At 37.9% G+C, this 18,276-nt stretch overlaps 1 protein-coding gene across 2 annotated transcripts in view; it reads left to right on the top strand.

The window, feature by feature from the left end:
- The first annotated feature begins 2,281 nt into the window (after positions 1 to 2,281).
- The window catches only part of becn1 (beclin 1, autophagy related), a 40,618-nt gene continuing 24,623 nt past the window's right edge, over positions 2,282 to 18,276 (top strand). The window contains exons 1-4 of one of the 2 annotated variants that reach the window (XM_079376460.1): positions 2,389 to 2,458; positions 9,564 to 9,680; positions 16,117 to 16,247; positions 16,350 to 16,414. In XM_079376460.1, coding sequence (XP_079232586.1) covers positions 16,121 to 16,247; positions 16,350 to 16,414 — 192 coding nt within the window. In that variant the 5' untranslated portion in view covers positions 2,389 to 2,458; positions 9,564 to 9,680; positions 16,117 to 16,120. Of the gene's footprint in view, positions 2,459 to 9,563; positions 9,681 to 16,116; positions 16,248 to 16,349; positions 16,415 to 18,276 lie in introns of both variants that reach the window. The other variant, XM_079376459.1, reaches the window with a different exon arrangement.

Genomic DNA, 18,276 nt, shown 5'->3' with positions numbered 1-18,276 from the left:
CTAACCTTCCAACTAAAATGTTGCAGATGTTTTTTGTGTACATTAAAGGTGGGTAGTAACGAAGTACATACTCTGTCACATTTACTTCTAATTTGTACTTTTAAGAGTAGATTTAAAGATGGGTAATTTTACTTTAACTCAAGTACATTTCAAACGGAAAAAAAACATAGATATGAGGTTCAAAATTTGAACGTCTTGCAAAGGGTTTTCTTGGATGTCTGTAGAGTGTGCAGAACAGGTCTAGAAAAGTGACAATGTTATATACAAATAAACACAACAAAGTAATATGATTTCTGATTTAAATATCACATGTAGCCTACTTTTATGAAACATCCCTGATTAAATATCCCTCAAGTCGGCAGCTCCGCTGTAAAGTCAGACTCTGTTCGGTCATTCGCCCAGAATATGCTCCGCCTCCGGACCGCGCACTGTCACTTTGCGGACTCAGTACGGACACTGCGTGGATTCTCCATCCGAATGCGCTTTTTTTATTTTTTTTAACCGGTGCTGTCTCAGTCAGAGAAATCCTCCTCAGAGTGGAGAAGCTGCGGCCGGCCAGGTTTAAGAGGACTGAACAGGGTAAGAATACCCAGCAAACATTTGGAAGATGTCCCTCCGACATGTCCCATCATGGTTAAAAAAATATATCCAAAATGAAAATTGAACCGACGTCTTCTGGCTGCGAATTACACGTCGTTTCTGCACTTCCCTGGACGTCTAAATGTGTCATCTTCTGGATGTCTATTTTGTGTTAATTTAATGTATTAATTTAAGCATATAAGCCTGCATATAAAATAACACACTCATTCTGTAACGTCGTTAAAGGCAATCACTTATGTCTTTAGGTGTACACATCTTACATATCAATTTACACAGGCACAAAGGTTCTAAAAAGGTCCAAAATCTGTCCTGACCTGAACGTCTATATAACGTTTTATCCATGTGTGCATTACAAACAACACATTATTTGTAAACTTAAACGAAAAGAAAAGTGCTGTAATTTAACACAACATATTTTAATGTGAATATTAAAAAAAAAAAAAAATGTCTTCCATTTGTTAAACAGCTACTATACAAACAAGAAAATAATTCTAAATAGTAAAAAATAAATAGTAGAATGTGGTTAATTCTAAATCTGTGGCAATTTTCTCTAACAGTTTTACATTAATGTTAAGCAGCCATTATTTAAACAAGAAAACAAAAGTACAGGATCACAGTTAACACGTATGTGACTATTTTTTTAGAGTCTTTCAATTTTTATTTTCCAAAATGTTTACCAATAAAAATTACACAAATAATAAACAAGGAACAAGATATTTTTTGAATGTCATAAAAGCCAAAATTACCTTGAATTACATAGTATAAAGTTGGCCACCCCTCATATTGAATTTCACCATTAAGGCATTTGACATGATTCTGTGAAAGAAATTAATCAGGATTACTTCCAAATAAGGTCAATATTACAATTAACATGTGCTGCGTGGCAATTGCATGCAATGTTAAAACATACACTTTCACAACCACTCATCTATCATGTAAAAAGTGCTCTGAACTATGTCCCTATCCATATCCACAGTTTTTGTGACATTTCATTGTCTTGTATATTTTTTTTTTTCATAAAATCAGATACATTTTTAGGCTGTCATATGGTCGTTACAACGCGCCCCTTAGATGTTAAATGTACCCCACCTATGGGGCATGTTGTCACATTTCACTTCCAATTTTTGAGGGTAAATAAAGAAAAACGTATACACTGTAATCATGAAACAAAGCAAAAATCATACTCTGAACCCCATGTGGATTTACACAATTTGAGAAAGTCAAAAAGTGTTACTTTGTGCCCCGCTCTCCCCTATCTTCAGTTTATTATCGGTAATTTCATAATTACATTGTAGATATCTTAATGATAATTAAGATGGGTCAAAATATTAGCCAATATAAAAATATAGTAAATATCTGGAATTCGTATTTTGACTAGTCAAAACTAGTAATCATGTGTATTAAATGCTAAAACGGCTTGCCATACCTTCAGTTTTTTTTTTTTTTTTTAAATAAGGTTGGAGAACAATCCATCTAAGTGAACGTGTGTCGCTTCAGCTTTATTACATGATCGAAATGACCCATAAAGAGCATAACAATTCCGATTCCACTTGTTTGTTAGTAGTTCAAAAGCCACGCCCGCCGTGGCTTGTTTTATTTTTTACAGGAATTTCACAACGTCATTTCCCCTGCTAGCAGTAAACAGGGTTTGGTTTATTTATTTATTTTTTATTTTTTTATTTCTTTCTGGCGTTATGTCAATCCCATAAGCACGTATTCTGATCCACACTCCAGTCCAGTCGGTGGTGGTAATGCACCTACAAGTTGGTTTGCCAACCGCCAATAAACACCAATGAAGAAGAAGAAGAAGCAGTAAACAGGAAGTACACTGATCCCGTAAGGAGACGGCAATTGAAAGGTACTTTTTAATATGATAAAATCGAATAATAGTTTCGTCTAGAAATGATGTACCTATAATTGTTTCAGCATGGGGCCGGAAAATAAGCTTTATTAGCTGTCCATCGAACTTTATTGAGATCTTTGAAGCTATAAATTATAGTTGCATAGTGAATGGAGCTGCTAAAACAAAGCTTAATTTAGGTGCCTAAGGAGTGTGCATTGCCCCCTACTCCCTAGAAGCACGGAATATCCGTTTAAGTAGACTTTGCTGACAATAATCGCTCACTTGAAACGATATCAAAGAAATGCAATGACAGGGCATTATGATGTAACATAAATATTGTAATTTATTTTACTTTTAAATTTAAATGCATCTAAAATCCTTACAGTCTATGTCTACAATCTCTATGTCTAAAATACATATACAATTATTTATCTTATATAGTTAAAATGTATATGTTTGGACTATTAACAGATTGTTGTGGTCTCATCTCGTGCACACGCAGCCTTTATAGTTAACTCTTCTGAGATAACTTAACTTAAATAAAGTCAAATAATAATGACAGAGCCTTAGCTGTTTCTTGCTGGTTTTACTTACTATCACCTATTCATACAATACATTATGCAAATGCAATATTCATCGCCATAACCAATAGTAAATACTAACAACATTTATTGCAACCACTTCATTGTAGCACCTTAAAAAACTCTTTCGCTCTGCTCCATCATTAGCTCTAACTGGAGATGCAATGCAATGACAGGTATTTTTCCTCGCCACTTTCTGTGAAGTGATGTATCAATGTTACCTTATTCCCTATGCCATTTGTAGTGCCCTTTGAATTGAACATGTTCCCTCCCTTCAGATTATAATCTCTCACTTAAAGGGATAGTTCACTCAAAATGAAAACTCTCTGTCATTAATTACTCACTCTCATGTTGTTCCAAACCCGTAAGACGTTCATTCATGTACGGGACACAAATGAAGACATTTTTGATAAAATCCGGGGGCTCTCTGACCCTGCATTGACAGCAAGGGTCCTACCATGTTCAAGATCCAGAAAAATAGTCAATGTGACAACGACATGCACGAATAATTGGAACGACATGAGGGTGAGTAATTAATGACAGAATTTAAATTGTTGGGTGAACTATCCCTTTAAGATGGTGGAACACCCTGTGAAGTCCACTTATCAGTCCTCTTACGGTCGAATGGAACGCACCTAGACACCACATAGAACTTTAATAATCTAGAATAGGATCTTATAAAAACCAAATAAATGTAATGTTAGTTGAAGTTAATGATAATGCCGTTTGGATTGCTGAGAAATTAGCACTTGCATATTGGTAATGAACGCAAGTTTAAGCAATACAATTTCTGCAAAGTTCTCAAAGTGTTTTATAGGTGTATGATTGATATACTGTATAATCAGAGTACTTGCAATATATATAGCATATATATAATTGAAGTGATTGGATAAAAAAGAAAATAGCAAAAATAAATGTAGTCAGAAAAGAAAAGAATGGTCAGGTGATGGAAATTACAATATCTGTAGTTCAAAATACATTATTGATATAGTCAAATAAATGTTTATTTGACAATATATACAGCGGTTTAAAAGATAACATTACTTTATGCGAAAAAGGAGAAAGATGTTTTAATAAAAAGACAATATTTTTTAAATTAGAAAAAACTTGCATGTGTGGGCTGGGGTCGACAATATAATTGGCCCGGTGGCCCGGACGTACTTTTAAAACCGTCAGGGCCACCAGATCGCTCCAACCACTAGCCCGGTGGGGCCAGTAAAAATAATGCCTCGATTAAAAAAAGTCTAATTTCACTTTAATTACCTGTGGTTCTGTGTTTTGATTTCTGTTTAATCGTCTCGGTAACCACCGCTAACACGTTACGTGATCCCGACAGCCTTACAGATGCAGCGGGTTTATGCGCTCCGTCTGCACCGCTGCTCAGCACCTACCTATAGCTACTATTAAGCTAGGCTACATGTTTCTGAAACCCCCATCACCCGGCCAAACGCCGGGTAAAAAAGAGAAGGCAAGGAAGAGAAAATCACCAGAGGAATTGAGGGAAAGGGAATACGAAAAGAAAAGGCAGAGAAAGTTTCAGCCCCAGTGGTGAGACCGCTGGAATTGGCTGGGCTTAGGGTGTGCGATATGACGATTTTTGATTGTGGACGATAAAAATGTCTCCACGATCTGCTTTTGAAGAAATATGGTAGTATCGTGCTGCAGCACACATTATATCAAATACAGTTCTGGCTCCTCCGTCTCTATATTCTGTACAACACCAAATACAGCAGTAGAGTTACTCTGACAGGACACTGCACTTATTCATGATCGCAAAAGTACATTATTTGCACACAAGCCTTGCTGGTTAAATGTTTAATTCGCGCGCTGATCTGACGTGCGCTTTTTCTGAGCACATACACCTGAAGCACGCGCACTAAAAAGCCTGTCTAACAGCGCCTGATTACTCAACTAACTTATCTTTTGCGCTAATACTGTCAAAACACACAAGGTTTACATACAGACTCAGTTGGTTATCTCTAAAATGAAAGTAAATAGTTAAGAGAGAAACGGATGCGTGCCATTAGATGCGTGCAGCTCTTAAAGGGACAGGACACTAAACATGCTGTCGACTGTCATTAAAGGGATAGTTCACACTAAAATTTAATTTCTGTCATTATTTACTCACATGTTTCCCAAACCTCTATTAATTTCTTGTGCTGAACCCAAAATAAGACATTTTGAAGAATGAGGGTAACCAAACAGTTGCTGGTCTACATTGACTTTGATAGCAGGAAAGAACAATCCTATGGAAGTCACTGAGGACCAGCAACTGATTGGTTTTCCACCTTCTTCAAAATAGCATTTATGTTCAGCAGAAGAAAGAAACTCATTCAGGTTTAAAACAACTTTTGAGTAAATGATGGTATAAAAATAAAACATTATAATAAAAAATCAAACCGCAAAGAGAAAAATCCCTCACTATTCTTGACTGAAAATCTTTAATACAGTTGCTTTAGGAATCAGTCTATCTAGTGTTTTATTTTTATATTTGTTCATTCAATTTCATTGAATGGTCTGCTAAATACACCTATTGTACCTGAAAATAAAGCACTGTTTGTTTTATTTGTATATTATGTGTATTTGTAATTTGTATCTTTGTTCTTATTAAAAAATAAGAAAGATAGAATGATGACAAAGATTTTTATCTTCGCCCACTTTGGCCTAAATATCTGCCATGTCTTTTTTTTTGTTTTTTGTTACCTTGAAAGGCTTTGTCTTTCTAGTTTGGCTGTAATGCTCAGACAACTTGTAAAACCAACATGACAAAGAATCGTGATAAAATCGTGAATCGTGATATTTCTAAAAAAAATCGTGATATGATATTTTTCCCATATCGCCCACCCCTAGCTGGGCTACGATCAAGAAAAAAAAAGAGGTTTACTGTGAGCTCTGCAGATCAATGCCCACATATGCAGACAAGTAAGTTAGAGAAAAGTTAACGTGTATGAAACCTATGGTATGAACATAATATAATGAATTGCTGTGTGACTACAGAGAATGAATCCTATGCAATAGGTTTATTTGCACTTGTTTCATGTTTTTGCACAGTTTTGCTGCACTTTGCACTAAACCTACCTTAAAAAAAATAAATGCTATTCATGTTGTTAAAGCAAACTGTTCTTTTTCGTGATTATTGGGATCAATACCCGACGCGTTGACCTGGGCCAGTGAACTTCAAAAGACAAATTTCCCTTATTGTCTACCCCTGGTGGGTATGTCTCAATCAATCATAAACAAACAAACAGTTTTACACAGAAAGGAACTACAAGATCAAAATCAGCTTTGGAAAATAATACTAATTTACCCTTGGGGAAAAGTAAATCCTTAATTAAAAGGTATGGAACATAAGGTATGGAAAACGTCACCTTAAGTGTTACACAGCGAGCAGATTCAATCCACAATCGGCCGCTTTAGATGTTAAACAGAAGGCATTTATTCACATATAAGCATTGATCAAATTACAAACACACACAATAGCTCAAACGTGAGTGAGTCTCACGCGAGAACAAATTTATATTCTATATTTTATTCCTGTATTTTCCTACATATTACCTGGAGATGACTTGAAAAACACACATAAACCATATATTGTTGCAATCGTGTGTTTTTACGTTTCAGTTTAGCTGCAGAGATTACCGCTGTGTTCCGTCATAAAATACTTGTATGAGTCCAGATTGGACTTTCAGTGCAAGAGCACCCTCCGGGTTCGAGTATGAATGAAACCTACACAGCATGAGAGTGTTTATAATAATGTTCAGCTCATAATGTTCAGATCGCCTCGTTTTGGATACGAATAAAATGTCAGGTCATGCATAGACTATCTTGTCTCTTTGCATTTAAAGAGGTCATATGATGCTTTTTTAAAGATCATTATTTTGTGTGTTTGGTGTAACAGAACATGTTGATATGCTTTAATGTTCAAAAAACACATTATTTTTCAAATGCTATTCATTATTGTAGGTGCTCTATGCCCCGCCTCTCTCAAACGCTTTTTCTACAAAGTCCCTCCTTCCAACAAGCACAGTCTGCTCTGATTGGCCAACTGGCACATTGCAAACACCACAAGCACTCGTCGGAAATGTAACGCCTCTTTCCATAATCGCGAGGTTCAGCTTTCAAAATAAAAGTAAAGCCAGTTAATAATGTCCTTAGTTTTACCATCAGTACAAGCCCGAAAGGGGAACAGAGTCACATGACGGACTCCACTGTGATGTGACCCACTCTCTCTCTCTCTCTCTCTCTCTCTCTCTCTCACACACACGACACGCAACTCTGCATTTGAACAGTCAATAGAAAATACTTAAACTAATAACAAAACATACAGTAGCTGATTCAGAAGCGCCAGATTGTCATAGCAAATTCAGAATTATCTCCTCTCCTAGGTTGACGAAACGGTTGTCCATAAAATGCGTTGCACAAATTCGAACATCTGGGTTGTGCCGTTCTGCTGTAAGTAATCTTAATGATTCCTAAATGCATCTACTTTAGGAAGGCCAAATAAAGTGCTTTTGCTTTCGCCTAGAAACACCCAGCGTCTCCCTGACACACTGCATCAACACTACTGCAGTTACTGAAACCATGCCTTCTTTCCTTGTGTGAACATTTGGGTGGAATTACGCAAATATTTCCACATCGTGACGTAGACATGTGGGGGCGTGTTTGAATGAGCCGCTTTAGGGGGGCGTGGCAGAGTCTTAACTTTGATAAAGAATATCTCTTTAGTTTTGAGACTTTAGTCTTTGCAACTTCAGGGATCTTATCTATGCACAATCAGCTTGTAACACTCCAAAGAGAAAGGAAAACTTGAAATAACATCATATGACCCCTTTAAATATAGATTTATTCACACTAGTCCCTGAAAACTAATTTGTAAGAGATCTTTATTGGTTGTCTAAAGATGAACGAAAGTCTTATAGGGTGAGTAAATCTTTTTTTTTTAGAATTTTTAGTTTTGATTGAATTATCAATTTGAGTTCCGTCTCGCTTGGTCCTTCTCGTTCATATTTTGTTTAGTTTTTTTTTTGTTTTCCTTATCCGTGTTAAATATACAGTGGTGTGAAAAAGTGTTGGCCCCCTTCCTGATTTTTTTTTTTTTTTTGCATGTTTGTCACACTTTAATGTTTCAGATCATCAAACAAATTTAAATATTAATCAAAGGTAACACAAGTAAACACAACATGCAGTTTTTAAATTAAGTTTTTTATTATGAAGTGAAAACAAAATCCAAACCCACATGGCCCTGTGTGAAAAAGTGCTTGCCCCCTAAACCTAATAACTGGTTGGGCCACCCTTAACAGCAACAACTGCAATCAAGCGTTTGCGATAACTTGCAATGAGTCTGTTACAGCGCTGTGGAGGAATTTTGGCCCACTCATCTTGGCAGAATTGTTGTAATTCAGCCACATTGGAGGGTTTTCGAGCATGAACCGCCTTTTTAAGGTCATGCCACATCATCTCAATAGGATTCAGGTCAGGACTTTGACTAGGCCACTCCAAAGCCTTCATTTTGTTTTTCTTCAGCCATTCAGAGGTGGATTTGCTGGTGTGTTTTGGATCATTGTCCTGCTGCAGAACCCAAGTTCGCTTCAGCTTGAGGTCACGAACAGATGGCCGGACATTGTCCTTCAGGATTTTTTGGTAGACAGCTGAATTCATGGTTCCATTTATCACAGCAAGTCTTCCAGGACCTGAAGCAGCAAAACAGCCCCAGACCATCTCACTACCACCACCATATTTTACTGTTGGTATGATGTTCTTTTTCTGAAATGCTGTGTTACTTTTACGCCAGATGTAATGGGACACACACCTTCCAAAAAGTTAAACTTTTGTCTTGTCAGTCCACAGTATTTTCCCAAATGTCTTGGGGATCATCAAGATGTTTTCTGGCAAAACTGAGATGAGCCTTTATGTTCTTTTTGCTCAGCAGCGGTTTTCGTCTTGGAAGAGCAGTGGAAGAGCGCCACAATACAGTGGTCTGTGATGGCCAAAACCATGGTTTCACTATTATGTACCTTTTTGATTTGTTGTGTCAACCAGTTTAAAGGGATAGTTCACCCAAAAGTGAAAATTAGCCAAACATTTACTCGCCCTGAGGGCATCCTAGGTGTGTCTGACATTCCTCTTTCAAACGAACACATTTAGAGTTATATTCCACATGGTCCTGTCTACAGTCTGTATAATTGCAGTGAATGGTGCCCTGTTTCTGAATCCGAAAAAAGTATGCGTCCATCAAAAACTACTCCACACGGCTCCGGGGTGTTAATAAAGGCCTTCTGAAGCGAAACGATGCGTTAGTTTAAGATAAATGTTGATTCTTAAAACTTTATAAACTGTAATGTGCAGCTTCCGGTCTCTCAAGCAGGCGCGTTCACGACAAGGCGGCCGAGCGTATGACGTAGGCATAACGAAAGGCGAACGTAAGATCCAGGGAGAGAGTGACGAGCGCGCATGTACAGAGAAGAAAGCAAAACAAAACACCTGTCACAAACTTATTTAAACATCCCGGGTACTGGGTATTTTCTTTCGGATTCAAACAGGGCCACCATTCACTGCAATTATACAAATTGGAACAGACAGGACAATGTGGAATATAGCTTCTCCGAATGTGTTCGTCTGAAAGATGGATGTCCAGATACGCCTAGAATGCCCTGATGGTGAGTAAATCTTTGGCTAATTTTCATTTTTAGGTGAACTATCCCTTTAATTCAAATCACAGTTGTTCACAGCAAATTCTTCCTATGCCTGTCTGTGGCTATGCCAAGACAAAAAAGTGCGGTGATTGTCTTGCAGTTTGCAATTCCTTTTAAACAGCATTGCTATAAACATTTTTCAGACAACTTTTTTTGCTCCCTTTTCAAAATAATGTTAATACCAATAGCAATGGCACTTCAATAGCTCTTTTGATGCGACTATGTATATAGTAGTTAGGTGTGTGTGTGTGTGTATATACAGCCAGGTCCATATATATTTGGACACTGACACAATTTTCATATTTTTGGCTCTGTATGCCAACAGAATAGAATTAAAATGAAACAGCATGCAAAATGCATCCTTCGAATGAGACCTCCGGAGGACGCAGCCTTCTAAATGAGGCACAGCTTGGCTGTATCCGAAATCGCCCCCTATACCCTCATTCACTATTCCCTACATTAGTCCACTCATACAGTTCACTTGAAGGAGTGAATGAAAACGAGTGAGTGAATTCGGACACTGAGTGCACCTGAAGGACTAATCATTTGAAACGGGCAGCTCCAATACAAATTTTGTACCTTTGTTGTATTACGCTGTATTACGCCGTGGACGAGTGCTTCTAAAATCAATGTATACATGATTCAGCTGTGGGCACCATCTTCTGGTGAGACGTGGGAATTCACTCTGCGCGCGACTCACAGTGCATTCTGGGGATTCACTAGTCGTTGAGTGTACATCGGTTGTACACTCGTTTTTTCGGTGCATTGTAGGATTGAATGAGAGTACTCGAGAACATCCACTATGGTTTCGAACACCACTTAAAATGGCTGTCCCCTCAAATAGTGAACTATTTGAGGGTATAGGGGGCGATTTCGGATACAGCCTTTGTGTCTACACCGGACGTGCCGCGTCGCATCAGCTAAAGTCTGCTTATACTGGACGCGATAAAGCGACCGTTGAAAATCATTTGAAATTTGTGTCAGCTCGTCATAAATAGAACGCGGCAGCAGTTTACTGTCGGGTATTTGTCGTGCCCTATCGCAGTGTAGACAGCATCACTGATTATAATGAGCTCTATATCTTGAATTTTCTGATCATTCTTCATGCATTTTAATACTGAATCATGCAGTGAAAGGACGCACTCGCACGTGCGCTAGTCTGACCTACATTACTAGACTTCTTTACATAATGTATGCGTGCACTCTGTAGGTGTGTTTTGTTTGATTCTTGCAATATACTCGATAATGTGAAATCGTACATCGTTAAAATAACAATTATGATATTATCGCAAACGAGGCGAGGCTATATCACAAATAAAGGCAGATATTATTGTTTTTGGTACTGACATTTTCAAGTTACTTGTCCAATTGGACAAGTAAATTTCTCTTTCACTTGCCCGTCCAAAACTTTCACTTGTCCCGGACAAGTGGATAAGCGTAAATGTCGAGCCCTGATATATATATACCTGCAACAAAACTTCTCTTGGTTTCAAAGGAACATATAACCTTGAAAAATATCTTAAAGTAAGTTGTTGTCAATCTTGTAAACCAGGGCTGCCAGCACTGTTCTCACGCCACACGGCCATTTTCTCACGCAGTGAGGTTTGTCTGTTCAAGTTATTGTTGTTCTATTTATAACATATATAGTATAGTTAAGTAATATCAGTCGAGGAAGAAGAGTGCTGTTTACCAGAATATTAGCAGCTTGCTGATTTTATGCAATTAAAAACTAAAAGTTAATATTTAGTGACTTAGTTAAACAAACAGTATTCTCTGATTTGCTCTATAGCGCCAATAAAAAGGATAAGCACCAGGGGTAGACAATAAGGGAAATTTGCCACTGGCCCTCTTTTGAAGTTCACTGGCCCAGGTCAACGCGTCGGGTATTGATCCCAATAATCACGAAAAAGAACAGTTTGCTTGAACAACATGAATAGCATTTATTTTTTTTAAGGTAGGTTTAGTGCAAAGTGCAGCAAAACTGTGCAAAAACATGAAACAAGTGCAAATAAACCTATTGCATAGGATTCATTCTCTGTAGTCACACAGCAATTCATTATATTATGTTCATACCATAGGTTTCATACACGTTAACTTTTCTCTAACTTACTTGTCTGCATATGTGGGCATTGATCTGCAGAGCTCACAGTAAACCTCTTTTTTTCTTGATCGTAGCCCAGCTAGTGGTGGGCGATATGGGAAAAATATCATATCACAATTTTTTTTTTTTTGAAATATCACGATTCACGGTTTTATCACGATTCTTTGTCATGTTGGTTTTACTATTTTGGTTTTACAAGTTGTCTGAGCATTACAGCCAAACTAGAAAGACAAAGCCTTTCAAGGTAACAAAAACAAAAAAAAAGACATGGCAGATATTTAGGCCAAAGTGGGCGAAGATAAAAATCTTTGTCATCATTCTATCTTTCTTATTAAAAAATAAGAACAAAGATACACATTACAAATACACATAATATACAAATAAAACAAACGGTGCTTTATTTTCAGGTACAATAGGTGTATTTAGCAGAGCATTCAATAAAAATGAATGAACAAATATAAAAATAAAACACTAGATAGACTGATTCCTAAAGCAACTGTATTAAAGATTTTCAGTCAAGAATAGTGAGTGATTTTTCTCTTTGCGTTTTGTTAACGTTAAATGAATAGTTCCCCCAAAAATAAATATTCTGTCATCTGTCTGTCAATTCTGTCATAATGTTTTATTTTTATACCATCATTTTCTCAAAAGTTGTTTTAAACCTGAATGAGTTTTTCTTCTGCTGAACATAAATGCTATTTTGAAGAAGGTGGAAAACCAAACAGTTGCTGGTCCTCAGTGACTTCCATAGGATTTTTCTTTCCTGCTATCAGTCAATGTAGACCAGCAACTGTTTGGTTACCCTCATTCTTCAAAATATATTCTTTTGTGTTCAGCACAAGAAATTAATAGAGGTTTGGGACAACATGTGAGTGAGTAAATAATGACAGAAATAAAATTTTAGGGTGAACTATCCCTGAACTATGAACTATGACAGTCGACAGCATGTTTAGTACTGTCCCTTTAAGAGCTGCACGCATCTAATATACAGGCACGCATCCGTTTCTCTCTTAACTATTTACTTTCATTTTAGAGATAACCAACTGAGTCTGTATGTAAACCTTGTGTGTTTTGACAGTATTAGCGCAAAAGATAAGTTAGTTGAGTAATCAGGCGCTGTTAGACAGGCTTTTTAGTGCGCGTGCTTCAGGTGTTTGTGCTCAGAAAAAGCGCACGTCAGACCAGCGCGCGAATGAAACATTTAACCAGCAAGGCTTGTGTGCAAATAATGTACTTTTGCGATCGCGAATAAGTGCAGTGTCCTGTCAGAGTAACTCTACTGCTGTATGTCCTGTTGTACAATACATAGAGACGGAGGCACCAGAACTGATTTGACATAATGTGTGCTGTAGCACGATACTACGATATTTATTCAAAAGCAGATGGTGGAGACATTTTTATCGTCCACGATCAAAAATCGTCATATCGCACACCCCTAAGCCCAGCCAATTCCAGCGGTCTCGCCACTGGGGCTGAAACTTTCTCTGCCTTTTCTTTTCGTATTCCCTTTCGATTTCCCTCAATTCCTCTGGTGATTTTCTCTTCCTTGCCTTCTCTTTTTTTACCCGGCGTTTGGCCGGGTGATGGGGGTTTCAGAAACATGTAGCCTAGCTTAATAGTAGCAGCAGTGTGCAGTTTGCGCGCGTAACCGCGGGAGCGAGCAAGGCGGTGCAGACGTCACGGAGCGCATAAACCCGCTGCATCTGTAAGGCTGTCGGGATCACGTAACGTGTTAGCGGTGGTTACCGAGACGATTAAACAGAAATCAAAACACAGAACCACAGGTAATTAATGTGAAATTAGACTTTTTTTTTAATCGAGGCATTATTTTTACTGGCCCCACCGGGCTAGTGGTTGGAGCGATCTGGTGGCCCTGACGGTTTTAAAAGCACGTCCGGGCCACCGGGCCAATTATATTGTCGACCCCAGAGCACTAAGTATTATTAGCATATAATTACTATCACTTATTGCAAAGAAAATACTACTTTTTTTCTGCTTAGTTTCAATAGAATTTATGGCATGACATAATGCAAATAACCACTGCCTTCAAAATAAATCCAAATCAAAAGAGTTGAGTGTCTGCGAGCAACGTTTGGTTCGTGAATGCAGCCTTGTTTTGAATGATTCGGCTAAGGGAATTAATCAATTGACCCTTCACAAAAACCTGCCCTCCTTAGTTACTGTTGCTATGTTCCAACAAAATGCCGCTCTCACACTACACATCATGTTCTTACACAGTAAATGAAATACCTTGAGGAACAAAGAGGAAACTAACAACACACAGACAGAAGACAGAGCAGGTTACTTCTGGTATGAAACAGGGTCTCAGTTTTAAAATGTTGTCTTTTTTTAAGAAATTCAAACAATAAATACCATTTTGTGGCTCTTTAATGTGTCATGACACATCACTGTTTTGCCTTATTAGATGAATCAACACGTGAACCGTTTGTCTTATTTACTTAAAGCACAAAATAAACATGAATGAACATCAGAGCGTATTTTATTTAAACCACGGAAAGACCTCAAAACACACATTATTTTTCAAGTTTAAGTCCACCGAAGTTAAGCTACTCTCCTGTCTGATTTGTTTGTCGGACAAAATGGCGGATTTGGCATTATGATTGATGTGATTGCCTGTCAATCACGCTGTTTGTGAAGGGTCAATCACATTCATAATATCACTTGCTTTATTCCTGAATGAGTCCTTTTTAATGAATCAAATGATTCGATGACTCTTTCATTAAGACAGTGATTTGCCACGACCTACTGGTGGTTTTAGTTTCATATTTAAAAACATATTTTCAAAATGACAGACTGGCCCCCTCGAAGTCCAGACCTCATACTCCATCAAAGGAAATTTGGGGCAAGTTGTAAAATAAACTGGACAGATCTATTGTACATTCAAAGCAAAGCCTTTGACTTGAGTGGCAGAAGGCATGGGATAACATTAGTGTTGAAGTTCTCTATGCCAGAGAGATATGCTGCTGTAATTGCTGCAAAAGGTGGACATACTAAATATTAAAGTTAAAAGTGGATAAAAACAGTATGACTCACTTCATCTGATATTTGTTGATAAATATGTGCAATATCACACGAGTAGACGTGAGATATGGCTGTATATCGGCACGGCTGTCTTTAAAAACCCTCTTTTGTGCAGAACTACTTCCTTCCACCATGGATTCAAATCTCAGTTTGACAGTTGAACAGCTGAGCTCAAGCCTCCATTACTAATTTGAAAACGTCACTTTAGAACTAGTAACAAAAGAACATTGAATTGCTTAATTAAAAGTTTGTTGTATTACTGCATTAAAAGTTTTAAATTATGTGTAATAGAGTATTATGAGGGAGAGATGGACAGGGCAAGTGTGATTACCTGCATCTGATACAGCATTCATTTTCAACTCCATCTAATATTCACAATAAAACATTAGTTTGAATGTCCGATGAGGAAAGCATTATATTTGTCGTAATATTAATATCCTTTCATTTGTTAAGAGTGATTTCCGATGACAGCGTTGTTCAGTACATTTGTTAGCTGCATCAAGCTGTTGTTGAAAATAAAAATATCTTCTGTTTATAACAGTGTTTATTTTTCATTTTAAAAGTCTTTACTGCTGACTCGTAAAAACAGTCTATTGACGCCATCTAAAGGCGGAAAAATGTAACTAAAATCACCATCACGAACACACAAACCGTTTGTCAATGCTAAACACTATTATTAAATACGACTATTATTTATATGAGATAATATTTATTGAATAATAATATTTAATAACAACAACAACAGCCATCATAAAAGTTGCTTGGCAATTCAGTCAAAAGTACACAAGCAGCGCTCTGATATGCCGCTTTGAATTTACATAATCTTGATGAGATTTTGCCAAAGCTATTTGCTCTGGAACAAATACTAGATTAATGAGACCGAAGACTGCCTGTTAGATTTACCCAAAAGGAATATCTCATGTTTAACCATCAGAGCCAGCGGTAAATTCCAGAAGATCTGGCTACAAATAGACAATGTCTTTATTAACAAACTGCATATTTGAACTATGAACAAGTACATTCTCACCTGAAAACCTCTTAAAAATACATTCCTGGGCACAAAAACAGTAATATTTTTTCAGTTTTGTGTCAATCCAAGCGGAGTGATACAATTACAAAAGGTGAAACGGCTTTTGGAGTTCTATTGGACTCCAATATCACACTCTTATTAGCCAATCAGATTCGAGGACCAGAAAGAACTGGTGTATAAATATCCTAAAAACTCCTTTAATGGTGTGTGTATTATGTTCCCTACAGAAACATGGAGGGTTTGAAGTTTTCTAGCAACACCATGCAGGTGAGTTTTGTGTGTCAACGCTGCAGTCAGCCACTGAAACTCGACACATCCTTCAACGTCTTAGACAGAATGACTATCAATGAGCTCACAGGTATGACCATACAGCCCTACACCACTATAAACTGGTCTCTTTCCACAGACAGACAGAGCTAGAGCTAATTAGATTGAGTTTAATTTGTCTTTTTTTGTGCAGCTCCATTATTGGCGGTGACAGCCAATAAACAGTCGGAAAGCAGTGAGGGCATCCGTTTTCCTGAGGTGAGTATATCACACCAGCAAGCTTTCTTTGTGATCTTGTTGGCTCTTATGTGTACATATGCTTTTCCATGAAAACAAGAACTGGCATGGATGCAGCGGTTGCAGCACAGCAGTGAAAGATAACACCAATTTTCCTAATGATATCTCCCAAGGGTAACATTTAAAGCGTGAAAAGTAAGGGGCCTAGTACTGAGCCTTGAGGTACTCCATACTGCACTTGTGATTAGTATGATACCTCTTCATTTACTGCCACGAATTGATGGCGGTCAGATAAGTACGATTTGAACCATGCCAGTGCACTTCCTCTAATGCCAACATAATTATCTAGTCTATTTAAAAGAATGTTGTGGTCGATAGTGTCAAATGCGGTGCTAAGATCCAGTAGCACTAATAGAGAGATACAACCACGATCAGATAATAAGAGCAGGTCGTTTGTAACTCTAATGACAGCAATCTCGGTACAATGATATGGTCTAAAACCTGACTGGAAATCCTCACATATAGCATTTTTCTCTAAGAAGGAACATAGTTGTGATGATATTACCTTTTCTAATATCTTTGACAGAAAAGGTAGATTAAGATCGTCTGTAATTAAATAATTATTTGGGGTCAAGTTTACCCCTTTTCCACCAAAGCAGTTCCAGTTGCTAGTTCAGAGCCAGTGCTATTGCCGGTTCTTAGTTGGTTCGACTGGCGAGCCCTTTAAGAACCGGTTGCTTTTCCACAAGCTAGAGAGCCAATACAGAGCCAGGTCTTACGTCACTGAATACGTTTCATGTTTCGGATCGCTAGCACGGTACAACAGGCATCTGTACAAAGCATCAGCGCCACGCAGATAGATCGGCACACAACACCCTAAAGCACCACGAGAGCGATCCAAAAGCATAAAGAGCCGGCTGCTTTCCAGTCGCTCCCGCAGCACCCCGAAATGCCTCTCACCGACCGGTCCGCGCAGCGCCGATCTATCCCGAACAAGCCTAAACAAACTATCAGCAATGGGGGATGTTGCGTTGCTATTGATGTTCATGGCTTTGCGAACCTACATCGGCATCCAAACACGACGAATCAAACGTGTTAGCGTTTAGCTGCTATTTCAAATATGGCGGTCCAAGTTTCTGTTCGTCTTGTTGGTCACGGTAACTTGGTGCCTTGGTGGAAAAGGGGTAGTTGTGTTTTTTTAATGAGAGGCTTAATAACAGCCAGTTTGAAGGTTTTTGGGACATATCCTAATGACAATGATGAGTTAATAATAGTCAAAAGAGGATCTATTACTTCTGGAAGCACCTCTTTTAGGAGCTTAGATGGAACAGGGTCTAACATACAGGTTGTTGGTTTAGATGATTTAACAAGTTTATACAATTCTTCACCTCCAATAGAAGAGAATGAGTGGAATTGTTCCTCAGGCTATCTATAACGTACTATCTGATTCGATACTGTGGCTGACAGCTGCATGGTTACAATTTTATCTCTAATAGTTTCGATTTTGGAAGTAAAGTAGTTCATAAAGTCATTACTACTGTGCTGCTGGGTAATGTCTACAGCTGCTGATGTTATATTTTTTGTTAATTTAGTCACCATATTGAATAAATACTTGGGGTTGTGCTTGTTTTCTTCTGAAAGAGACGTAAAGTAAGCAGATCTAGCAGTTTTTAAGGCTTTCCTGTTGGAGAGAGTATTTTCCCGCCAAGCAATACAAAATAAATTAGTTTTTCTCCAGCTGTGCTCCATTTTCCGGGCTGCTCTCTTTAGGGCCCGAGTGTGCTCATTATACCACGGTGTTGGACTCTTTTCCTTAATCTTCCTTAAGCGTAAAGGAGCAACCGTATCTAAAGTGCTACAAAAGAGAGAGTCCAGAGTTTCTG

This window comes from Barbus barbus (assembly GCF_936440315.1).
Source record: "Barbus barbus genome assembly, chromosome: 24".
Lineage (NCBI taxonomy): Eukaryota > Metazoa > Chordata > Actinopteri > Cypriniformes > Cyprinidae > Barbus > Barbus barbus.
The sequence above is the reverse complement of the archived record's forward strand: the minus strand, read 5'-3'. Positions and strand labels throughout refer to the sequence as shown.